This window comes from Xenopus laevis, chromosome 4S (assembly GCF_017654675.1).
Source record: "Xenopus laevis strain J_2021 chromosome 4S, Xenopus_laevis_v10.1, whole genome shotgun sequence".
Lineage (NCBI taxonomy): Eukaryota > Metazoa > Chordata > Amphibia > Anura > Pipidae > Xenopus > Xenopus laevis.
The window spans coordinates 131,220,668-131,246,575 of record NC_054378.1 but is presented as its reverse complement, the minus strand read 5'-3'; the positions used below and the strand labels follow the sequence as shown (position 1 = coordinate 131,246,575).

Sequence of the window (25,908 nt, the reverse complement as noted above, 5' to 3'; positions counted from 1 at the left end):
CGTGTCAGAAGCCCCTATACACTGGCACATAAGGTGCCGAACTGGACTGATATTAGCTGCTTTCATCTGCCCGTTAATGGCCACCTTAATAGTGGCATTTATTATGGGTCCCTTCCCAACCCAACTGCACTAGTAGCTTAAAGGTGGCCATAGATGTAGAGAGCGATGTTGCAAACGAGATTATCTCTCATGTATCTCGCCCACGGAGGCCAAAGGGGCAGTCGGATCGCAAGGTCGCCAACCCGATATGCCCAATAACGGCTGGGCGATATCGGGTGAATCCGAAGGTTCAGTTCCAGGGGGTCCAGGATAGTAGAAAAAAAATCAAACTTGACCGATTTTTGGCCTGATATAGATCGGGAGGACCTGTCGGGAGCCCCCACCAATTGGTCTAAAGGAGCGATATCGGCAGCTTTAATCTGCCCGTGTATGGCCACCTTTACAGTCATTGTTGACCAACTCTATGTACAAGGGGCATTTGCAGCGTCCTGAGCAGCTGACAGGGTAAGTACCTGCGCTTGTGTACACAAGAGTATCACCACTTTCTCTTACTCCATTCACTTCCGCCTGCACCTCAATGGTGCCGCAATAACTGCAGCAACTGAGCCATGTGACACCAGGAGGCTCCTCCCAGACTTGCGCTTGTTGCTTGTGTTTGACAAAAGTCCAGTGTTGGACTGAGCTTCTTAGGGCCACACATTGAATGTGACACCAAGGGCCCACTCTCACAATTAGATGGGGTTCAATGTAAGTGTCAGAAAGACCTAGAGACACCTGAGGAAGGGATAAGGTAACTCCTCCCCTGAATCATCACAAGGTGTGTGGACAAGGTGCCACGCTGAGCTTCACCAAATACATTTTCATCTTTTCTTTTCCATTTCAGTGTAACAATGTTTTTCTTAAGTCCAGTCTACTGGGTGGAAGGTCCCTGGATATCCACTTGGGCAACTGTTTTTCTTTATGAAGACCTTCTTTTAGTTGTGGGGGACGGCTTGCTTCAAGTTGAATGTATAAATTAGGGTTTGGATCAGTCTTCACCCTAATGCAAAACTTCTGGAGTTGGCGAGTCCCCAAGTTCATCCATGTACTCAGTGTTAATTCCAAATTCTCTGTATTCCTATAATGAAAACACAGATTTTTCGAGATGCCCTTAATTTGGGGCCCACAATCAGCAATGCCTTTATAGAACACGGGGAAGCCCTGCAGCAGGAGTACACACTTCTTGTTGGATGAGGTAAAATAATTTTACTCTTTAGCACTTGTGGCCCCTTTTTAAACATAGGAGTGTAAACGGGAATATCTTTGAGTAATGGAATTCCAACAGCTGCCTCTTCTCTAGTCGGGATCTTCTCCCGCATTATTTACACTTAGCACAGGGGTTTCCTCTTGTAACGGGAGCAGCAAAGTGAAGCTCAAGGCAACAGCCAGGGACACCAAAAACCTCATTTCTGTAACTGAGGGAGGAAACTTTAATAAACTTCACAGATGCCCATAAATGCCCCCCTTCCATTTGCCCACACCTTGGCATCATGAACTCAAATTATCCAGAAAAGACCAGAAAACTATTCCTCCTTCTAGTCCTACTCCCTTCTTCATCCTTATGGTACCCCTCCCCCCCATCCCAATTTCATTTGTGCAGTTCTAGCATTAGGGTGCCCATGAAAAAGAAAGATCCGGAACTTGTGCAATATTGTGAAGTGATGGATTCTGGGACTTGAAGTCCCCCTGCCTTTCATTGAATCAGTTCACCAACCATTATGGAAAGCAGAGTGACTTCAAGTCTTAGAATCCATCACTTTATTCAATAAATATTTCCCCAGTCACAAGTTGGCCGTGCAGGGGCCTTCACTGTATCTGGGAATGTTGATGACAGAGCTTGTTCATCTTGGGGATGTTTATTATTTGATACCTGTCAAAAAATAAATGTGGATTAGGGCCAGGACTAGTGATGTTGGAACCAAGGGCAGTCCTTATGTCTTCATTTCGGATCTCCAGATGTAAAGGGGTTCCTTTTAATTGTTGCTGGCAATCGGTCTATATCTCCCTGGAACTCTTTACTTACCCCTCTGTGCAGATTCTGTCCAGTGAAGTTCACGGGCGCCATCTTCAGCCGATTCGGTAATCTTTGGAATGAGACTGGCGCTTCAGCAATTTTCGTGCGTTTCACCACATGCGCAGTTGTCGCGAAAATAGCTCCAACTGCGCATGCACCGATTTGCCGCTCTCATTCTGAAGATTACCGAAGAGGAGAAGATGGCGCTTGTGAACTCCGGTGGACAGAATCTGCACAGAGGGGTAAGTAAAGAGTTTGGGGCATTTGCCCGGGGAGGGGGGTAGAGTAGGGTTTGTTTCTCCTTTAGGGATTAGGCTAGATAAGGGAGAAGTGTGTCTTCAATCCCTACAAGCAACATAGGATGCTCTGGTGGAGGGGTTAAAGTAGGTTCAGCAGATGCATAGGGTCATTCCTGGTGGAGCTGGAACTGAAGTTACGTGGCCACGAGTGGCGGCAAGGCTGGGTAGCTTTGCAATGTCTGCCATTGCTTAGGCCTTAATAAATGTCCAAGTTGGGAAGGAGACACATGATTAAGGAAGGACCTCAGACGAGGGCTACGGAGATGTCCCATAACTGGTCAAGGTGACTGTTCTGAGAGCAGCTCTACAAAAACTCAGGTATCTAGTGGGGCTGTAAAATAAAAGGATGTTTTGAGAGCCCCCCCCCCAATACCCTCACCCTAATAGACCTTCTGGGTGCTTCTAGGAAGGCAAATAGCCATTACTCCCAAATATTTCTTTAAAAAATTGGTCTCAAAATCCAGACACATGGATGTTTCTTGTCTATGTTTCAGCCCATTAAAACTTTTTTTTCGTGGGCATTGCCCTTCCTGGACAGCTGCATTGATTACTCCTGCACTTACACAGAGTTGGGGGGGGGTAGCCCTACCACGCTCCTCTGCATTTCTTCTCTGCCACTGAAATCAACAGGATGACCTCCATTGTCTCACCAGCAAAGTGTTTCATGGGGCCAATAAAGAAATCGACCTTCTCCATGGATTTTTCTCAGGCTCTACATTATTTGATCTTCTCCATGGATTCTTCTCAGGGTCTACATCAGGGGTCCCTAATCGTTTTTTACTGGTAAACCACATTTAAATGTAAAAAAAAGTTGAAGAGCAACACAAGCATGAGAACGTCCATGGGGATGTCAAATAAGGGCTGTGATTGGCTGTTTGGTAGTCCCTATATGGACTGGTAGCCTACAGGAGGATCTGTTTGGCAGTACACTTGGGTTTTTATGCAACCAAAACTTGCCTCCAAGGCTGGAATTCAAAAATTTGCACCTGCTTTGATGCCACTGGGAGCAACATCCAAGGGGTTGGTGAGCAACATGTTGCTCACGAGCTACTGGTTGGGGACCACTGGTCTAGATCATTCAACCTTCTCCATGGATTCTTCTCAGGGTCTACATCATTTCTTTTTGCTTTGTCTCGAAAGTTACACAAGGGCCGACAAACTGTTTTCCACAACGGCTGATTCATCCCTTGAAGAATCAGCGCTGGTCCTCATGAGGACAACTTATGTTTTTCAACTAGTGAAACATTCCTGTGAGTTGACTGGTTACTAGTACGTAGACCTCCACACAATTTTCTATCTGTATATTTTCTATCTACCTGTTTATGTTCATTGAAAAGCTTTTAAACTGAACTTGGGATCAGGTGGAGATAATAAGGGTCCATTGCAACTGCCAGTTCATCCGCTCTCTTATACTAAGCTCCAACTTATTATGCTGTCAGCACAGGTAGAATAGAGGGAAAGGGAGGTGCATAGGAAGCCATCAAATCTCCTGCCAAAGTGCTTCTCTGATATGATCCAGGATCTACTTTTAGACACTTGCTGCTATACCTCTACAAACTGTGCCATTGTTAGTGTTTTACAGAAGAAACCCGAGACAGTTTTATACTAAAAGAATAAAGATTTTTATTAAGCATTGTAAGTTGCATTCAATAGCCTTCAATCAAATCTCGCCACAATCCGACTACATCCAACTAGAACCAACAGTAGTTCATTCTTGCGCATTCCATGAGATGGGGCTCAGCGCCCTCCAACTTACATTAATAAAACCTACGTAGCTTTTGCGGGCAAGGAACGGGGGGGATTACACCTCATTTCTGATCACTAATGGGTGGATATGAAGAGCATTAGGAAAATTAGAGGAGAAAGCAACAGAAAAATGAGTGGGATTTTCAGAAAAAACACATAGAAAGTCTGGGGAACACAAACAAAAACTGACGCAGGATCAGTTTCCTTGTTTTCCCACGAAAGAAGTGGCGGGATACGGAACCTTCCTGTCTCGCTATGGGAGGTAAAAAGATTTTTCTAATGGTTTTTTTTTTCACGTTTTTACATTGAAATCGATATTTGCTAATGTGAAGGCATAAACCAGAAACAGAGAACAAGGATACAGCAATGAGTACACCAGGGTAACGTTGATATTGATACGGCTAGATTATTAGTATTTGTTTGTTTTTTTGTGGTTTTTTTTTCCCTTTAGTTCAAGAATAAATGCAACAGAGGTGAATAATCACAAAATTGTCAGGTTAGAGCGAGATTGGTCAATGACTAAACAGAGATCAACAGCTTTCATAGGACTAGAACCGATTAGTTGGCGTTTTTGGTCGTTGTAGTTTAGTGAATGGGCACGAGTGGTACAGGACGGAACATGCAGAATATTAACTACACACCTTATAAATCAGGATCCATGCATGACTTCTACTAATGGTCTAACTGCAAAAGCTGCAAAAACCGCACAACATTTCATCGATCACGGACGCACGGTGGTTACTCACGGAACAAGTGTTTGTTTGGAAGAAAAAGGCTTTTCCCTAGGATTTGATTAATCACGGCGGCATCGAACAAATCAGCGCAATAACGTGTGTGTGTCTCTCTCTCATTGGTTCTCGGGTGACGCACTGGTCGATGCAAAACATAAAACTCGCCGTGAAAGCAGAAAAAGAAAACCTTTTGTGATCATAATGGTGAAGGCGGAGTTTCTGAGCTGATGCGCGAGACGTGGAAAATCAAATCTAATGGCGTACGTATGGTGCCATACACTACAAATTATAATTAAGCTTCATATATATATTTATATGTACGGAAAAAACTGCCAAAAATGTGTGTGAGGGGGTTTTTTTTTTTGTGTGTTACATCTCAAGAAACAGAATTACAAGCGATTTTTTTATGTTATTGTATAACCAGTTGAAGCGCTGTGTACATTTCTATCACACGCTCTTCTTTCAGCTGATCAGCTCTTCTAGCATTTCGTCTAAGACTGGTTAAAAAATAAACTTTTTTTTTTGTTTTTTTTTGTCTTACATCAAAAGAGGGATCCGAATTTCCAAAATCCTCATTTTTCACTTACGGAAAGGAAAAAAATGTACGTAACTGTAGGCTCTCTTTCTTTCCAGATATTCCTTACCCTCCAACACGATCATCCTTCACCCTCTAGAAAAATACGTTTATTCTTCTTTATTTGAGACAGCGCCCTCCTGAGGCTGCTCATTGTGGAGCACGCTGTCTGCGTTTAGTGCATTTAAGTGAGGATTTGCATTGCACAATTTAGAGTCATTGCTTAAGGCACTTTCAGAGTTGGTGGAATCCTTCGCTTCTCCCGAGCCCCCGTTTATCGGAGAGGCCGGCGCCTTCTCGTTCACCAAACCGTTCTCGGTGAGGGACCCGTCTGAAGACGCTGCTGATGATTTGGAGTCTTCCGACTGTGTCTTAAGCTCTTTTGCCACTTCTTCGGCTGAAGTAGCATAAGGAGGCTTAGCCTGCAGTAAAAGAAGAAACAAAAAGCACAAGACTCCTCATTTATATGTAGAGACAAAGCAGAGAGATCAATATGCTGGCCCCAGGGGTTGGCAGCTTTTTTTGGCAGCGTTAGAGACAAAGGCGACCCCAGATCCACTCTCTAGATAGGAAAGCCATGCCAAATCTGAACAGAAAGGGTCTCTCTTCTCCTCAATAAGTTGCTGTGGTTCCCTAATGTCGCTTCTTAACATGAAACTGTTCAGAATCTGAAGGGAATTTATAACTGTGGCCCAGGTCTGAGCTGAACATACATATCTCTGCCTGCAGGGGGCGCTGGCATTGCCACAGCACAATGCATTGAACTAACTGTATCATCAGCTGAATGTGTCTCTCCCCTATTGATATCTCAGATTCGACCAGAGCCAGTTCATAGCATGTGTGGAGTGAGCCTGTCCTGATCGATAAACTTATTATCTAACAAACATCTTCAAATCCTCAAGTAATATTTCAGATAACCAGGATATGATGTCCTCTATGGAGTTCCTACACGAGCCGATTCCATATGAAAATAGATGGATACAGTAGGGGTACAGTACAGGGTATGGCTGCCTCTCTATTGATTTGCTCATTCAGACTGTTAGCTCTGCTGATGCACGGACTGATATGAGGCTGTAATCATCAAATCTGCCTGATAACCGTAGTTTATAGTAATCAGTTTGGATTATGGGGCTGCACATATTGAGAATTGTATGGGAAGCTCTAAATTACAAATGTAACACAAGTGCTTTGTTTTTGCAGCAGAAACTTTCAGGTGTAATTAGCGCAGACTGTAGCCGTTTCATTCAAAGGTTTTATTTCAATGAACAGAACTAAACACACAGACAAAACATACTGACTTTCTGTTGTACAGGTATATGACCAAATATTTACTGAGATTTTACAGAGACGTTCCTCTGTGCCGACGAGTAAGTGCCTCTGTACCCAATGAGTAAGTACATCTGTACTCGATGAGTAAGTAACTCTGAACCCGGTGAGTAAGTACCTCTGTACCGGGTGAGTAAGTACATCTGTACTCGATGAGTAAGTACCTCTGAACCCGGTGTGTAAGTACCTCTGTACCCAATGAGTAACTACCTCTGTACCCGGTGAGTAAGTACCTCTGTACCCAATGAGTAACTACCTCTGTACCCAATGAGTAAGTACCTCTGTACCTGATTAGTAAGTACCTCTGTACCTGGTGAGTAAGTACCTCTGTACCCGATGAGTAAGTACCTCTGTACCTGATGAGTATGTACCTCTGTACCCACTGAGTAACTACCTCTGTACCCGGTGAGTAAGTACCTCTGTACCCGGTGAGTAAGTACCTCTGTACCCGGTGAGTAAGTACCTCTGTACCCGGTGAGTAAGTACCTCTGTACCCGGTGAGTAAGTACCTCTGTACCCAATGAGTAAGTACCTCTGTACCTGATTAGTAAGTACCGCTGTACCTGGTGAGTAAGTACCTATGTACCTGGTGAGTAAGTACCTCTGTACCCGGTGAGTAAGTACCTCTGTACCCGGTGAGTAAGTACCTCTGTACCCGGTGAGTAAGTACCTCTGTACCCAATGAGTAAGTACCTCTGTACCTGATTAGTAAGTACCGCTGTACCTGGTGAGCAAGTACCTCTGTACCTGATGAGTAAGTACCTCTGTACCTGGTGAGTAAGTACCTATGTACCTGGTGAGTAAGTACCTCTGTGTGAGAAGTGTAGGAGAACTACAAACAATGAAATATTAAGCTGATACTGAACAGAAATGAGTTAAGGTGGCACTAATTACACTTGTACATGGTGTCCCCTAATAAAAGCTGTAAGTTGTGACCCAGAATCCAAATAAAAGATATTACCTGTATTGGCCCTTGGTTCTTAAATCCTCTTCCATAGTATCTTCCCCCTCTTCCGAATGTCCGTATAACTGGGGTGGAAATTACTCCTCTGGGGCGTCTGCCACAAAGAAAAGAATAACCGAAAAGAAACAATGTCTAGTCAAATGTGTGTAGTAAAAGCCTGTGTATAACTGCACAGGAATAAATCATTACACTGACTATGGCACACACGGGGCTTGGTTACAAACATCAGGCAAAACTGCAGTAACCGCTAGCAACTAATTTGTAAAATACTGAAAGCAATTATGTAAGAGAATGGGTTAGTGCAATGGGGCTCAGTGTTGGGATGAAAAACCACAGTGTATTTTTGTATCACATGTTGTTACTCATTAAACACCATGGGGAGTCATTTATAAACACTGGGCAAATGTGCAGTAACCCATGGCAACCAATCAAATTGCTGCATTCACTGTTCTTCTTGCAGCTGGCTTTAAAAAGCTAATCACTGATTGGTTGCTATGGGTAACTCCCCACGGGCAAATTTGCCCAGTGTTGATAAATGACCCCCCATGACTTACCTTGAGTCTGAATGTGCCAAAAAAACCATGGCCACATACAACCCCCCGAACTGCCCCCCGACACTAAGGGGCTGATTGATCAAAGGTCGAATGTTAGAGATTTTTTTTATACTTTGCTTGAACTCAAACAACCTCGAAACTCGAATAGTATCTTATTTAAGAAAAAACTCGAATGAATATTACCGACCCGAAAACTCTAATAGAATTCAAATACATTTTTTCTCAGAAAAAAAACTCCATTCGAGTTTAGTCAAATGAGTTTTTTTCTGAGAAAAACTCGATTTGAGTTTATTCGGATTCTATTCGAGTTTTCGGGTCAGGAAGGCTATTAACATCTTCAAATAGGTCACTGGAACGCTGCCATTGACTCCTACATGAACTCGGCAGGTTTTAGGTGGCGAATAGTCAAATTCAAGTTGTTTCAACGTAAGATAAATCTCAAATTGAAATAATTTCCAACTGGATGCACGCTATTAAAGTGTAAACTAGGGATGCACTGAATCCACTATTTCCCTTCCCGACACTAATTTGCATATGCAAATTAGGATTCGGATTTGGTTCGGCCAGTCACAAGGATTCTGCCAAATCCAAATCCTACTGAAAAAGGCCGAATCCTGGATTCGGTGCATCCCTAGTGTAAACCTACACTGATGTTTATTTCACTGTACTTACCCTCTGTTTGCTCCGCCCACAGACACCACATGCAGGGGGAATGGTCCCCTTCCTCGCCCACGTCTGGTCCCTGCCCACTGGCCTACAACTGTGCCAGCGATCTCCAGCTTCCCTCCCTGAGAAGACACGGGTTGGACTCCTACACAGACAGACGGATAAACATGTATTTATATAGTGAATAAAGTACCCCCTATTGTAAAATATAAGGATATTATAAGTCACCGAGGAGTTTCACGCTTTTATACAGGTCATGGAACTCCGAGGTTACTTCTAATATCCTCATATTTTCCAACAAGGGTTACTTTAATTATTATAATACACAAGTTTTAGTGAGTCATGTGACAAAAATGACATCAGAACTCACCGTTTACAACTGATGACATCACTAGTCACCGTTTATAAGGGTATCATTTACAAGACATTCATGGCTTTTGTGTAATATATAGTGAATAAAGTAGCCCCTCTTGCAAAATATAAGGATATTACAAGTTACCGAGGAGTTTCATGACCATATAAAAGTACGAGGCCGAAGGCCGAGTGTTTTTATACAGGTCATGGAACTCCGAGGTAACTTCTAATATCCTCATATTTTACAATTGGGGGTACTTTATTTATTATAATACATAAATTTCAGTGAGTCATGTGACAGAAATGACATCAGAACTCACCGTTTATAACTGATGACATCAGAACTCACCGTTTATAACTGATGACATCAGAACTCACCGTTTATAAGGATATAATTTACAAGATATTCATGGCTTTTGTGTGTATATATATATATATATATATATATATATATATATATATATATATATATATATATATATATATATATATACACACAAAACAAAGAAGAGGATCTGCACTCACAGGATTTAGAAAAATCAAATAAAAATTTATTTAAGAACTATGGACTGACGTTTCGGCCCGTCCAGGGCCTTTCTCAAAGGGCCGGAAACGGGCCGAAACGTCAGTTCATAGTTCTTAAATACATTTTTATTTGATTTTTCTAAGTCCTGTGAGTGCAGATCCTCTTCTTTGTTTTGTATTATTTTTTTTAAACCAAAAAGTTTTTATTGATTTTCATTCACAAGACAAGGGGAAGGGGGGGGGTGGGTATGCTCCCGCCTGGGAGACACTGACCATTGACATTACCGTTCATCAGTTACAAAGAATGCATACCGAGTTCCCCATGACCAACAGATACAAGTTTTATTCACCTACAACAGTTATGCCCTCAGCATCAGTCCATGGACGCCAAATTTTATCAAACTTGTCCGGACAGCCCCTAGACAGGTAGGTAAGTTTGATCAGGGGAAGAACATTATTCACTTGCTTACGCCACATTGTCAGTGTGGGAGGGCTGGGCCCCATCCATCTCAATATAATACACTTTTTCGCATAATATAACAGTCCTCTAGTGAGAAGGTGTAAGAGTTTCCCATGAATAACTCCCTCCAAAATTCCCAACAGACAGGAGTGAGGATTAAAGGAGAAGGAAACCCCCAGGGCGCTAAACCCCTCCCCCCCTCCCCTGTGCTGCCCCCCCTCCCTCCTCCCCCCTGGCCTACCTGTCCCCCTGGGCAAATGCCCCTAACTTTTTACTCACCCCTCTGCGCAGGTCCTGTCCACGGAGTACGCAGTCGCCATCTTCTCCCACGCGCGTCTTCTTCCTGCTCTGATCGGCGTTTTCTGGCGCATGCGCAGTAGGAACAGGTACCGGTACGGCTCTACTGCGCATGCGCCGAATGTCACGAAGTTTTCCGATTTCACTTCGTGACATTCGGCGCATGCGCAGTAGAGCCGTACCGGTACCTGTTCCTACTGCGCATGCGCCAGAAAACGCCGATCAGAGCAGGAAGAAGACGCGCGTGGGAGAAGATGGCAACTGCGTACTCCGTGGACAGGACCTGCGCAGAGGGGTGAGTAAAAAGTTAGGGGCATTTGCCCAGGGGGACAGGTAGGCCAGGGGGGAGGAGGGAGGGGGGGCAGCACAGGGGAGGGGGGGAGGGGTTTAGCGCCCTGGGGGTTTCCTTCTCCTTTAAGCAATGGGGGGAGAGCCAGTTGTGTCGAGAGATGCGTTATGACCGCTCTCCAAAATGCTTGTATGTGGGGGCATTGCCACGTCATATGGAGAAAGTTGGCCTGTTCCGCCTGACACCTGTGGCAGTTGCCATTTGCCCTACTGCCAAACCTGTGTAGCTTAGCCGGTGTTAGGTAGACCTGGTGGAGGAACTTGTATTGTATCAGTCTATCTCGAGAGGATACTAAGAAGTGATAGAGATTGTCAGTCACCTCTTCCCACTGGTCCTCCTCCAGGTCTCCTAAAGTGTCACGCCATTTAAGATAAGTGCGGTGGAACGGGGCCACAGGGGCACGAACCAGCAGCCAATAGATTCGGGATACTAATTTAGCTGGCGTTTCCGTCTGGACTAGTTCCAACAGTGGGTAGTCCTCGGTTACCAGTAGTTGGGAGCGAAACTGTGACAAAAAGGCCTCTCTCAATTGAAAGTATGCATGGAGCCTCAGATTAGGAACCGTCATTTTGTCTCTAAGCACAGTGTAAGAAATAAACATATTATCCTCTAAGACATCAGACAAAGTTTTAATGCCCCCTAATGGCCAGTCTTGGAAGTTGGGGAGGTCAGTAAAGTGGATTAGAGTAGAGTTTCTCCAGAGTGGCAAATTCGGGGAGAGCAATGGTGGGTCAACCCCTGTCATATGGAGAGCGTAAAGCCAAGCCCTATGGGTAGTTGTCACCACTGCCAGATCCTTGGGGAGATCGGTGTGTGCTCTATAGGGAGCATTCCGCAATGCTTCTACCGACCCCAACCACGAAGCCTGTAGCTGCATATTAGGGTTCTCTGCATTAGGCACCAGCCACCAATGAACATAGGCCGTCTGGGCTGCCAAGTAGTAAGCCTTGAAGTTGGGCAGCACCAGGCCACCGCTATCCAAAGGGGCATACAGAGTTTCTTTGGTGTTTTGTATTATTTAATTTGCTGATCGTGCACCCAGGCGATTTATCACCTTATATCGTGAGTGCTGGCATCCCCCCAAAAGTGTGTATATATATTCCCCACCACTGTAAAGGAGCCCTATGGAGTTAAGTTTATTTCAATGCTAATTTAGAAGTATATAAAATGTATAAATAAATCCCAGCACTTACCAGAGAATCCTCTCCCTCTCCCCTGAGGTGGGGGCATTGGTCCAAAGGGTCGGGGGTACATAGCAGCTGGGTAGAAAGGCATTGCGGGTGGAGGTGGAAAGGGAAGGGGGTAGTTTTGTCGGAAAAAATACAACCCCTCCAGGATGCTCTGACGCATCTTCTCCACCTTGGAGGCCAACTCCACCTGAATGTAAAGAGAGATATGTATGAGTGACGGTTGAGCAGTGCATGCTGGGAACAGAATGAAAACTTTGTGTACAACATTTCATCAAAACAAACATGGTCAGATTTATAACCTGCAAGCCCTAAAATGACAGCAATATAAAGTTACACAACTACACTTTCTGCTGATGAGTCAAATTTAGAGGTTGCAGTGAAGGTTCTGTTTGGTTTGAGAAAAAACACAATACATGTAACACAAGAGAAGCTCTGGCAGAGCACAGGCCTAACATTGTTACCCATCCGCAGGCACAGAGAGGGGTAAATGCTCCCAAACTGTGCAGAACTCTAATGGCAGCACTAGGAAAGGGTCAGTGCTATAGGAGAAAAGATAGAAATGTTGGGGATAATGCAAAAGACATAGGGGGTTATTTATCAAAATCTGAATTTATCTAACTTTCAGAAATATACTCCGACCAAATCCACACGGGTTATTTCCCCTTAATTATCAATACATTTTCACGAAAAATTCCAGTTTGGGGAAAAAGTGCGGAAAAAAACATGAAAATATCCGAAAATTCGAATCGTATTGCCCGAAAACCACAAAATCTTTGGGTTTTTTGTACGAAACCCAGAGCAGATCAGGATATATTCAGGACTCCTCCCATTACTTATATACAACCTCGGCGGGTCTGAGATGCCGGATTTTTCAGATTCTGACTTTTTCCATCCTTGGGGTATAATAAATCCAGAAAAATTAGTTTTTTTAATCCAGTAAAAATACAGATTTTATAGTAAAAAAAAACCTCACATTTTGGAGTTTTTGGCATTCAGACTTTAGTAAATAACCCCCATAATGTAGAAGTTGTCACTTGTATATTTTCTATATTCAACACTAAGCAACATGTCATATTCAGTGTAAAACACTCACCTGAAGGGCAGAGGTCACATACCTGACCATCACAGAGGTCAATAAGTGAAGCCTTCTCCCGGTTGGCTTTATTCAGCTTGGCCTGCAGCAGCTTCCCATCAAAATACATCCAAGGACAGCAGTGCTCCCAGGGGATTGGCTGCCCGCAAGCATCGTTAGCTAGAAATGCCATGTCCACTCCACTCATAAACAAAGCTGACAGTTGAATCCCCCGAGGATCCAGGTTATCTATCTGCAACAAAAGAAGTGCACTTGAGTGCCAGGGGTTTTGGGTTGGAACCCACCACTAGGAGACAGACAGAGGCAGATGTTCTCAACTGCTACACAAAACTCATGTTTGTGGAACAAATAATAGGAATAATGACCACTACAGCAACAACCCAGACAGTACAGTATGAGTGTATAGCTTATTGTGTGCCCAGAACATTCCTTCTCTGTATATTTGTATTTATACATATGGGAGGAGGAGGTGCCATATTGATTCCCTTAGACAGTACAGTATGAGGGTATAGCTTATTGTGTGCCCAGAACATTCCTTCTCTGTATATTTGTATTTATACATATGGGAGGAGGAGGTGCCATATTGATTCCCTTAGACAGTACAGTATGAGGGTATAGCTTATTGTGTGCCCAGAACATTCCTTCTCTGTATATTTGTATTTATACATATGGGAGGAGGAGGTGCCATATTGATTCCCTTAGACAGTACAGTATGAGGGTATAGCTTATTGTGTGCCCAGAACATTCCTTCTCTGTATATTTGTATTTATACATATGGGGGGAGGAAGGTGCCATATTGATTCCCTTAGACAGTACAGTATGAGGGTATAGCTTATTGTGTGCCCAGAACATTCCTTCTCTGTATATTTGTATTTATACATATGGGAGGAGGAGGTGCCATATTGATTCCCTTAGACAGTACAGTATGAGGGTATAGCTTATTGTGTGCCCAGAACATTCCTTCTCTGTATATTTGTATTTATACATATGGGAGGAGGAGGTGCCATATTGATTCCCTTAGACAGTACAGTATGAGGGTATAGCTTATTGTGTGCCCAGAACATTCCTTCTCTGTATATTTGTATTTATACATATGGGAGGAGGAGGTGCCATATTGATTCCCTTAGACAGTACAGTATGAGGGTATAGCTTATTGTGTGCCCAGAACATTCCTTCTCTGTATATTTGTATTTATACATATGGGGGGAGGAAGGTGCCATATTGATTCCCTTAGACAGTACAGTATGAGGGTATAGCTTATTGTGTGCCCAGAACATTCCTTCTCTGTATATTTGTATTTATACATATGGGAGGAGGAGGTGCCATATTGATTCCCTTAGACAGTACAGTATGAGGGTATAGCTTATTGTGTGCCCAGAACATTCCTTCTCTGTATATTTGTATTTATACATATGGGAGGAGGAGGTGCCATATTGATTCCCTTAGACAGTACAGTATGAGGGTATAGCTTATTGTGTGCCCAGAACATTCCTTCTCTGTATATTTGTATTTATACATATGGGAGGAGGAGGTGCCATATTGATTCCCTTAGACAGTACAGTATGAGGGTATAGCTTATTGTGTGCCCAGAACATTCCTTCTCTGTATATTTGTATTTATACATATGGGAGGAGGAGGTGCCATATTGATTCCCTTAGACAGTACAGTATGAGGGTATAGCTTATTGTGTGCCCAGAACATTCCTTCTCTGTATATTTGTATTTATACATATGGGAGGAGGAGGTGCCATATTGATTCCCTTAGACAGTACAGTATGAGGGTATAGCTTATTGTGTGCCCAGAACATTCCTTCTCTGTATATTTGTATTTAAACATATGGGTAGGAGCAGAAATAATGTGTCTCTTTTATTAGTAACCTAAATTCCATTTGTGATAAGCTGTGTTGCTCTAACACAGCATGAATCTCTTACAAAGAACAGATGAGGTGAAAAACAGAGAAGAAACTTGTGGCCGCCAGTTTAAATGAATACAGAAGCAATTCTGGTTTAGTGGCCTTACCTTGAGCTCCTGCAGCTGTTCGGGTTCATAGAGTTTTGGTGATATTGCCTGGGCTAGGAAAGCATCAAGCTCTTGCTTACGCAGGATGCGGATTCCAGGCCACTGCACCATATACCTGTAACCAAATCCACAATTAGCCCTGGTTTTCCACGGTTACAAAGCACAATTTTCAATAAAAGCAAATAAAAACCTTAGGAGCTGCTTAACTATAAACACAAACACGTGCAGAGTTTCCATTATGGGGAACAGAGATGAGATGAGATGAGAGATGTGTAATGAGTAATGATACACCATAGTACAACTAGTAGTTATTGGGTCTGAAGGTGAAGTGGCAGTTGTTTGTACTGACCGTAGGACGCAGCACAGCACCATTAAATGGGTGGGCACGTTAGCTGGATTGAGCATGGCGGGGGTATCTGATCTCATGCATGCCAAGAAAGCTCTCATTCTTCGGTTTTTGTCCTCAACGGCTTTCCCCAACCACAGCTTCTTCAGGTTAGGGCAGGTCCATTCCCTGAAAGCCAGTGCTTCTACCAACTCGGGGGTTTGGGGTGACTTCCCCTTGTAGGCTGCCCATTCCTTAATGATGACTGGATAGTCTGGAACACAAACACAATTGCAGTTCACAAGCTGGAAGACATCATCCCAACAGCAATTTCACCCTGGAAAACTTGAACAGAAAATACTCAAAAATAAAACCCTAAAGGGGAACTATCGTGAAAATGTAATTTAAGCTTCCTCATAATGAAACAAGAACCTTTCTAAATACATTAAATTAAAAAAGGAGATTTTGTGTATTCACCGTTAAATCTCTTTCTCTTCAGTCACTTGGGGGACACAGGGACATTGGGGTATAGCTGGTACCTCCAGGAGGGCAGGACACAACAGAAGAAGAAACTAGCCTCTCCTCTAGTGGCTATACCCCCAGCAGGCGGAGCTTAGCTCAGTTTGTTCCAAAGTCAACAGGAAATATAACTATGTAACCGACCTTAAGAACTGTATAAACGTTGAAAAAACAGAACATGTCTGACGGAAAAGCGAACGCCTCAATCCAGGGAGGGAAGCCCTGTGTCCCCCAAGTGACTGAAGAGAAAGAGATTTAACGGTGAGTACACAAAATCTCCTTTTCTCCGAGTCATCTTGGGGGACACAGGGACTTTGGGGATGTACCAAAGCTGTCCCCTAGAAGAAAAAACTCTCGGTGGGAGAGTGAGGCCTAAGTGGAAGATACCACTGCGGCTTGAAGTACCTTTCTGCCAAAGCGAGTGTCAAAGTGAGTCTGGCTGGTGGCATTTGTCCCTTTGCAACGTAGGCTCGCTGAATCGATTGATAAGAAGGAAGGAACCGTATGGAGGACCACTCTGTCCTGGTGGAAAGCAAGGAATGGCATCCTGCAGGACAGGGCACTGAGCTCTGAGACCCGTCTTGCAGAGGCAATCGTCATAAGGAAAACGTTTTTCCAGGTGAGCCACTGAAGAGACATTGAGCCCAGCGGCTCAAAGGGAGGTCCTTGAAGGGAATGCAGCACCAGGGAGAGATCCCACTGGGGAGCTGGTGCTCGTACTGAGGGTGCCACATGTGCTACCCCTTGCATGAACATCTTGACATCAGACAGAATGGCAAGACGTTTCTGGAAAAGGACAGATAAGGTTGAGAGTTGAGACTTTAGTGAGCCCAGGGACAACCCCATGGACATCTTGCAGGAATTCCAGAATGTTAGGAAGAGAGAATCATCTGAATTCAGTTTTGATGCGTATGCACCATTGATGATAGGTCGACCAGACTCTATGGTAAGCCCTGGCCGAAACCGGTTTGCGTGCAGAGCACATTGTGCGTGCTACAGCCTTTGAAAAACCCTTCTGGATCAGGATTTTGGCCTCAAGAGCCACGCCGTCAAATTGAGATTTTTTGGGTTTGGGTGTCGAATTGCACCTTGGGTTAGAAGGTCCGGAAGTGGTGGCAGGGTCCAAGGCTCTTCCACCGACAGGTTGAGAAGATATGTGAACCAAGAGCGCCGAGGCCACCTTGGTGCTATTAGGATGAGTGTGGTCTGTTCTCGATGCAGCATTTTGAGTATCCTGGGTAGAAGTGGAAAGGTGTACGCCAGATGAAAGTGCCACCTGGCTGTGAGCGTGTCGGCGTCTATGGCTAGAGGGTCTCTGCAGCGAGCTAGAAATGCTGGTACCTTCCGATTGTGGCGAGTTGCCATGAGGTCCACTTCCAGAATGCCCCACATCTGTGTTATCTCGAAAGATCTCGTCTTTCAGTGACCTCTCGCCTGGGTCTAGGGACTGTCTGTTTAGGAAATCTGCTTCCCAGTTTAGCAACTCGGGAATGTAGATTGCCGACAGGTGAGTCTGATGTGCTTCGGCCCAGTTGAAGATGAGCTTGATTTCGTTTAATGCTGCTCTGTGCCCCCCTGAGGGTTGATGTAGGCCACCGCCGTGGCATTGTCGGACTGGACTTTCACCGCTTGACCCCTCAGGGTTTGCTGCCAGTAGATCAGACTGAGCTGGATTGCTCGAATCTCGAGAAGGTTGATTTGTAACTTCTTTTCTCGAGTGTTTGGTTGACCCTGTGCTGTACGACCCTCGAGCACTGCTCCCCAACCGAACAGACTGGAGTCTGTTGTGAGGATGCGCCACTGAGGCTCCCCTAGAGTCCTGAATGCCGACAGGTGGGTGGAGTGTAGCCACCACAGAAGGGAGGTCCTCGTCTTGTGAGAAAGGCGAATCTCCTGAAGTAGGGATTTCCTCTTCCAGCCCTCAGGATGTTCCACTGGAGCTCTCTGAGATGGAATTAAACTATGGTGGAAATCATGACTCCGAGGACTTTCATGCAGAACTTGACCACATGTGGTGGCTTCTGTAGAAGCGACTTCACTAGTGTTTGAAGGTGGCTGATCTTCTCGAGGTAGATAAATCCTCTGTGTCTGAGTGTTGAACTGCATGCCGAGGAAAGTCATGGACTGACTGGGCATCAGGGACGATTTTGTCAGGTTTAGAACCCAACCCAGCTCCTGCAGCTTGTCCATGGTTGTCTCAAGTGATCTCTGTGCTTCCGAGAAGAAGGGAGCTTTGATAAGTAGGTCGTCTAGGTATGGAGTAATGGAAATCCCTGCAGTGCGGATCACTGCTGTCACTGCGGCCATGATCTTGGTAAAGACCCGAGGTGCCGACATTAGCCCATATGGTAGGCTCGTGAACTGGTAGTGGCGATTCTGGAAGGCAAATCGTAGGTATGTGTCCTTTATATCGAGTGATATTAGGAACTGACCCGGAGACATAGCTGCAATGACAGATCTGAGAGATTCCATTTTGAATCTTCGTGGTTGAATAAATTTGTTCAGTTCCTTGAGGTCCAGAATGGGCTGGACTGACCCGTCTTTTTTTGGGAACTACGAAGAGGTTTGATTAGTATCCTCTGAAGCATTCCCCGGCGGGTACGGGTATGATCACCTCTGCGAGGAGAAGGTTGTAAATAACGTCTAGAAAAGCTGATTGTTTTTCTGTCTCCTGTGGCAGCCTGGACATGAAAAACCAATGGGGAGGAGGAGAAGCAAATTCTAGGTGATAACCTCGAGTTACCACTTCATGAATCCAAAAGTCTTGGATTTGAGTGACCCAGGCATCTGCGAATCGCCCTAACCTCCCCCCTATTGGCAACGTGGCTGCTGGTGGAAGGTCGCCGTCATGCTGAGGCGGTCTTGGGGGTGTGTTTTTGGTTCTGCCAGGAGGTTTTTGCTTGCTACCGACACGTCCATGATTAGCAAAGGACTGTCATGGAGGAGATGATCTTGTATGTTTGGTTTGTGAACCACGAAAAAATTTTCCCCTGCGAAAGGAAGAGCGCGCCTTTGGTTGAGGTAACAAGGTGCTTTTGCCGCCAGTTGCTTGGCTGATGATCTTATCTAAGTCAGGGCCAAAAAGGAGCTTGTCCTTAAAAGGAATGGAGGTCAAGAAAGATCAGCTGACCACAATTTCATCCAAAGTGATCTGCGAGCTGCCACTGAGAGAGCAGAGGTTCTACTGATGACCTGAGCTGCATCGAGGGAAGCTTCACACAAAAATTTGTTTGCTTCCTTGATTTGGGAAAATAAATGGGAAAGTTCCTGACGGGGTACTCTGGAAGAAATGCCGGAGATGAGAGAATCGGACCAGGACTGAACAGCTTGGTTGACCCATACCATGGCTAACACAGGCCGTAGAGAAGGGCCAGACGCAGAAAAAACAGAGCGTAGGAGGCTCTCTAACTTCTTGTCCATCGAGTCCCTGAAAGAGGAAGTGTCAGGTACAGGCAGAGCCGTATTTTTAGACAGTCGGTATACTGGTGCGTCCACTGAAGGTGGAGAAGACCATCTTTCTGTAGGTTGGAGCAGGTTCTGGGGATTCAGGGTCCGGTACAGGCGGTTTGCATTTACCACATAGGGGTTCTTTAAGCCCCTTTGAAAAACGTTTGCGGCATTTGGCACAGGTTACAATTTTCATTGTGGCCACAGGTGCCCCCCTGGAAAAAAGGTCATCGCTGGGTCCCTCAGACACGTTGAGGAAAATAGTAGTAAAAGCCTGTATTGGCTGTGTGACTGTATGTGTCACTGTGTAGGAAAAGAGTAGTCAGCACATCGATTCTCAATATTCTTTGGAGATGGTGCACGTTCTACAATGGCCACTTCCCATTGGCAAACTGTGTAGTGAAAGATTGAACAGCACCACCACCTCTTCAAGTAGTTAAAAAGCCTTTATTTGTGCTTTTGTGGGCATCACCACAACGTTTCAGGCCATGCAGCCTTTATTGTCAGATATTCATTGACATTAGATCCAATATATCCAATATATATATACAATATATGAAGCTTGTATTAAATTTGGTTTTTCGCAATAGTTTCCCTATAAAGGATCTCTGTGTGTTGCTTGCTAAAAAGAACACAGGACAGTTTTCTGCTAAAAGGAGCAGGTAAGTGAATAAAAAAGTGAAAAGTGAAGTAAAAACATGTTCCCCTTCCAACCCTAATTTGCATATGCAAATTAGAATTCAGATTCGGTTCGGTATTTGCCCGAATCTTTCGCGAAGGAGTCGGGGGTTCGACTGAATCCAAAATATTGGATTTGGTACATCCCTATTTGTTAATAGTGCTACTTTGAGACAGACCAGTTGTAGTACCACAGAAGTGATGGAATGGATTCTGGTTGGTTAATATGGTTTGGTCAGCAGCAGAGTGACCACATGAGATGGGGGATGGTCTCTAGAGAATAAAGTAGTGGTTGTAGAAAGCAAGAAGTGTGAACGCAGTCTTTACACTTATTTTGGGTTAATATAAAGGTTAATATTTAACACTATTTAATATACAGGAAAGGATTTACCACTAAACAGAAAGGAGAGCCAGACCCTACAAGTTGAGCAGAGAAGCACAGTTTGAGCACTTACACTCTGGGGGCATTCTGTTCTTCCGGAAAGCAAATCGTTCTGCTTTCTTCCTGATTTCTGCCAGACTAAACAAGACTCCATAAACATGCTGACGCACGGGTCTGTACAACACAGCAGCAGGAGGCAGGTCCTTGTTTATTTCATCTTCAATAGTAACTGGAATTTTCATTTCCCCCTTGACAAGAGAAAACATGAACAGAGCAGGTTTAGAGCAGGACTGGTGGATCCTGTGTATTAAAGAACCTAAAAATGAATGTGGCTAAAAATGGCCTATTTTATATAGTGAACTTATTGCACGAGGCTAAAGTTTGAGCTTGTCAATAGCAGCAATGATCCAGGACTTCAAACTTGTCACAGGGGGTCACCATCTTGGAAAGTGTCTGTGACACTCACATGCTCAGTGGGCTCTGATTGGCTGTTGAGAAGCTAAGCTTAGGGCTCGTCACTAATTATCCAGCAGAAAATGAGTTTCCCTGGCTGTAATATAAGCTGATGCTACAGGTTTGCTGATTATTCAATTCTGATGCTAATTGCACTGGTTTCTGTGCTGCCATGTAGTAATTATGTGTATTAATTACTAATCAGCCTTATATTGTGACATTTCTATTCTATGTGTACTGTATATTGTGAGTGGCTCCCTAAGCTCAGTAAGTGACAGCAGCACAGAGCATGTGAATCAGTGAATCAGCAGAAAAGAAGATGGGGAGCTACTGGGGCATCTTTGGAGATACAGATCTTTACTGCTAAAGGGCTGTGGTTGCCTTGGGCTGGTACAGAAGCACAAAACATCATGTATAACATTTCTAACTTATTTAGTTACGCTTTAGTTCTTCTTTTAGACCCCCAGAAGCAGTGCTAGTTGCACAAAGATGCCTTGCCAGCCAGTTCTTATTGGCTAAACAATTAAATGTTTCAGGAAGAGAAGGTTCCTACCTTTGTCAGCACGTGGAATATGTAGGGATACATTAAACCCTTTTTGTGGCGATGTTCTGCAACTCTCAGCACTTCTGGTGCAACTTGGGGTAGAGGTGGAGTTGTGATATCCATGTGGTTCCTGGTCGGCATTGACAAAAGACAAGGGATCTGCATGTGACCAGCTTGGTTGCCTTTTTTATCAGTCTCCTTATTTCCTGAACCAGAAGGAGGTGAATTTTCTGCCTGGAAACCGAATGAAAGAAAAGTTGTAATTTAATGGAATAAGCTCACCCTTATCTACCCACCACACCATGCAGGGTTCCAGCCTTACTCCTTCACAAAGTCCTTCCTCCTACCCATGCATTACTGCTGTACACTTCCATTCACTTCTTGTACGTTATATGTCTTACCTCCACTACTGCATTTAATGTTATTTGCTGGTTTCTTTTTCCTATTATTCCACTCAATGTAATGCCACCCCTTTCTTGCCCCAGTTTCCTTTCTCTACTATTCCTGATAGGACTGGAGGTCACTGAGAGAATGTTCTGTAATAACCACAGAAGAGAGTCTGATATGTGAGGAGTGCCCCTCTCTTACTATACTGTATAATCTCATATAAATGTACAAGAGCATCGTCGGTACTACGCAAACACCACCCAAACCCATGAGCTGAGAGAATCTACTAAATATCCAGCATAATCTTGGCCGAATATCATGGTACTGTTGCCTATGAATGAATGCAGAAATGCAGATTTGAATGAACAAGTTTAACGGATCAGCCAGAGAATGCAATTCGGGACACTACTGGTTCATCTTTGAGTTACTAACTGATCTACAAAGAATATGGAGTGCTGACTGTGTATTGTGCACAAAGGTATGAGACCCAACTGTGACAGCGGCTCGGGTAATATGAGATCAGTATTTATTTAGGATTGAACAATTTTGAGTATTATCCAATAAGAATATTGATATGGACTTACTATTGGACTGAATATCACGAGGGGTTAATGTATGTATATTCAATGCAAGGTCAATTAATGAAGTCACTGGAAAGGGGAAGGGTTTTTGATTACACCCCTACAACACACTATAAAATTGTTTGGTGAAAGTAATCACAGTAGGCTTGATAAAGGGTCCAGTGGGGCCTGAAACATTGCTCTTGTTTGTTCATATATGGGCTAAATAAATCACCATGGATTTTGCATCAATCTCTGTGTGCTACTAGATTTCTTTCTTTCTTCAGGACACTACTGGTGACATTCAGCTTGGCTATATAATAAGCATACAGATATAATGCACTGATTTATTCTGGAAAAACAGAGATTCTGTCTGTGGATATTACCTTGGCCTGGTCAGTAGAGTCTTTCTTGTTGGTTTTTCCTGATTTTTTCCCTTTTTTATCCCAGGAAGGTTTGCTCCCGCTGACATGACTATAAGAGACAAACACATGACAGATAAGAAACTGCCTGCAGATCCCTGCCCAGTGTATAATTTAGAAGAAAGAAAGTGGAGGGATTTTATAATTCTCCATACAAAGGCTGCACACAGAAGAAATACACTATTTGGCCAGTCTGCCCAACATATCATTTCCAACTCAAATTGACTTATATGAAGTTGCCCTTCCCTGCTATAACTGCCTCTACCCATCTGGGAAGGTCCCCACTAGATTTAGTGAGGTTGGACACCGATGTTGGGGATCAGGCTCACAGTTGGGGTTCCAATTTATCCCACAGGGGTTCAGTTGGGTTGAGGGCTCTGTGCCAGTGCTGGGCCGCGCCGCACAGGTGCCCAAGGCAAGCCGGTGGATGCGGCGTTGGCTTAGCGCTCCTGCGCATGCCCAAGGTGGCGCTCTCGTGTGCATGCGCAAGAAAGACAATTTTTACTTATTTTTTCCCTCCTGCGCATGCGCGAATCATCGTGAACACGCACATGCGTATATGACGCGAGCCTGTGTTCGCGAGCATGCGCCGGAGCGCAAAGAGAAGTAAAGAGAGTCGGGAACAGAGGGGACCGGACTGGGGGTAGGCGACAGAGGAGGTACGTGCCTGGCGCCCCCCAAGCTTTGCGCCCTAGGCACGTGCCTACTCTGCCTACCCCTAGTTCCGGCCCTGCTCTGTGCAGTCAGGTTCTTCCCATCTCAGCAAACCCATTTTGTACGGACCTGGCCCTGTGCATGGGAGTATTATTGTGCTGAAACAGGAAAGGGCCCCCCAAACTGTTCCAGGGCACCCTTAAGCTGTTCCCCTAAGTAGGAAGCATGGAATTGGCTGGAATGTCATTGTATACTGTAGGATCTTAAGGCTTTACTGGAATTATGGACCCCAAATTAAGGGAAAAGCTTGTTACTATTGGCATTATGAACGCAGCAGGTAGTGTTTTCCAGTGAGCGAAATATTTATTACGTCAGAGGATGCATTTCGACTGCCCCAGGGCGATGCCCATTACACTACTCCAGCTTGGCACTGTGTATGGTGATGTTAGGCCTGTGTAGAGCAGCTCATCCATGCCATTCACATGTATGATAGTATAATAATACATAGTTCAGGGACTCAGGTAATGTTGTCTGCAGCAAATAGGTCTGTGCTGTGGAAGTAGAAAGTTGGGCACCTGTCCCAGACCATTTCCCATTACAATCTATGAGAACCACAGTATATGGACAAATGCCTAAATGCAGAGGTGGGAGTGTAACAGTGACAACATTGTGCCAAAATAGAATAGAAGCAATGTGCAACAAACAGTTGTTAGCATTAGTTGTAGACATTTTCTGAATTAACAGACAAAGGCTTGATAAATGGATGTTTGTCCTGAGTTCAATAGGCTACATTTTCTACTACATGGTAACATAAATTCATGATGGCTGAACATGGCTACAAGTAGAAACCAGGGTGCATTTGGTCCTGTGTGTGAAGCAGTCAGAGGGTTTTGCTTTTGCATTTATCCCCATGGGAAGTCTGATGTTAGAGCTTTGGCAACTAGAGGGAGCTCTTGCTTCAATAAAATGCTTTATAAATGCTTTATAGGGGTAGGTAATTTATGAATATACACCAAGATATACACCAAGATAGGTGTATATTCAGGCCCAGATTTGTGGTGAGGCTACAAATGGCAATTAGCATATCTGCCTTTACACGGTGCCTACCAATTGGTTTGTCCAACCGATATGTTGTCTTTTATTTGGGAAGGTCTGAAATTTCAGTCGGTTGACAAGCACCTGTGAGGATTGACAGATTGCCATAAGCAAAACGTTCCCTTGTCCAGAGAGAAAAGTGCCCTGTAATTCATTGACAGGTCTCATGGCAGCAATTCGTTTTCTGTATAGACAGCTTACATCCCAAAAAGACTTATTGTTTAAAGTTCTGCAGTGGATAGAATCTTTTTGTTTTATTATTTGTATTTCAGCAACAATGGCATTACTCAAAAACAAAACTCACTTAGCGGCCCCTCCATTTCCATCTTCGTTTTCAGAGGAGGATGAGGCTGAAGATGGAGGGAAGTAGTTGGAATCCACATGGTTGGGACTTCCGCTCTGTGCCGGGTTGATTGGAGAAGATCTCTCGTATAGAGGAGTGTGTTTTCCTTCATGAGGAATGTTACTGTAATTGTTCTGTTCAGAAACGCATTTTCCACCTGTCTGATGAAGGGAGACAACAGGCTCAGAAAGGTTATAAGGATAACAACCCAGGTTTGAATCAAATCTATGACTGGGTAGTTGTTACTAAGGCTGTCTCCATCTGGAGCTTTTTTACTTGCTGCCCCACCAACCCATGCAAAAGTGAAAGTAATTTCTTTATAATACACAAAAGCCATGAATATGCTGTAAATTATATCATTATAATACATAAAAGCCATGAATATCTTGTAAATTATATCTGTTCTTAGTGATGTCATCAGCTATAAACAGAGCTTAGTGATGTTTTTTTGTCACATTACTCACCAAAACTTGTGTATTATAATAAATAAAGTAACCCTTGTAGGAAAATATGAGGATATTAGAAGTAACCTCAAAATTCCATGACCTGTATAAAACCACTCAGCCTTCGGCCTCTTGCTTTTATGGTTATGGAACGCCTCGGTGACTTACAATATCCTTAAAGGATAAGTAAACCTTAAAAATAAATTAATGAAAAATTGATGAGGGGGCTATTCTCAGCACTTTTGCAATGTACATTCGTTGTTTATTTTGTTTTAATTCCAAGATATTAAGGGATGCATGCACTGTTAATATGAATTCAAAAAATTTGTCAGGAGGGAGAAAGAAAGAGGCTGCTCTGTTTAAGAAAGATGTGAGAAAGGTTTTGAATTGTTTTCCTAAGCAAAAGAACATCAGAGCAGCCTCTTTCTTTCTCCTGACAACTTCCTTGACTACTTG

General features: G+C 43.9%; 1 protein-coding gene across 1 annotated transcript in view; it reads right to left on the bottom strand.

Annotated features, from left to right (window-relative positions):
* Nucleotides 1-3,950: 3,950 nt before the first annotated feature.
* The window catches only part of LOC108704408 (constitutive coactivator of PPAR-gamma-like protein 1 homolog), a 45,975-nt gene continuing 24,017 nt past the window's right edge, over nucleotides 3,951-25,908 (bottom strand). Inside the window, exons 7-17 of the mRNA XM_018240946.2 lie at nucleotides 24,971-25,170; nucleotides 22,882-22,969; nucleotides 21,558-21,782; nucleotides 20,625-20,799; nucleotides 15,550-15,799; nucleotides 15,201-15,315; nucleotides 13,204-13,413; nucleotides 12,092-12,275; nucleotides 8,920-9,058; nucleotides 7,691-7,787; nucleotides 3,951-5,825 (exon numbers count right to left, since the gene is read on the bottom strand). Of these exons, the coding sequence (XP_018096435.1) occupies nucleotides 5,514-5,825; nucleotides 7,691-7,787; nucleotides 8,920-9,058; nucleotides 12,092-12,275; nucleotides 13,204-13,413; nucleotides 15,201-15,315; nucleotides 15,550-15,799; nucleotides 20,625-20,799; nucleotides 21,558-21,782; nucleotides 22,882-22,969; nucleotides 24,971-25,170 (1,995 nt within the window). The 3' untranslated portion in view covers nucleotides 3,951-5,513. The remainder of the gene's footprint in view (nucleotides 5,826-7,690; nucleotides 7,788-8,919; nucleotides 9,059-12,091; nucleotides 12,276-13,203; nucleotides 13,414-15,200; nucleotides 15,316-15,549; nucleotides 15,800-20,624; nucleotides 20,800-21,557; nucleotides 21,783-22,881; nucleotides 22,970-24,970; nucleotides 25,171-25,908) is intronic.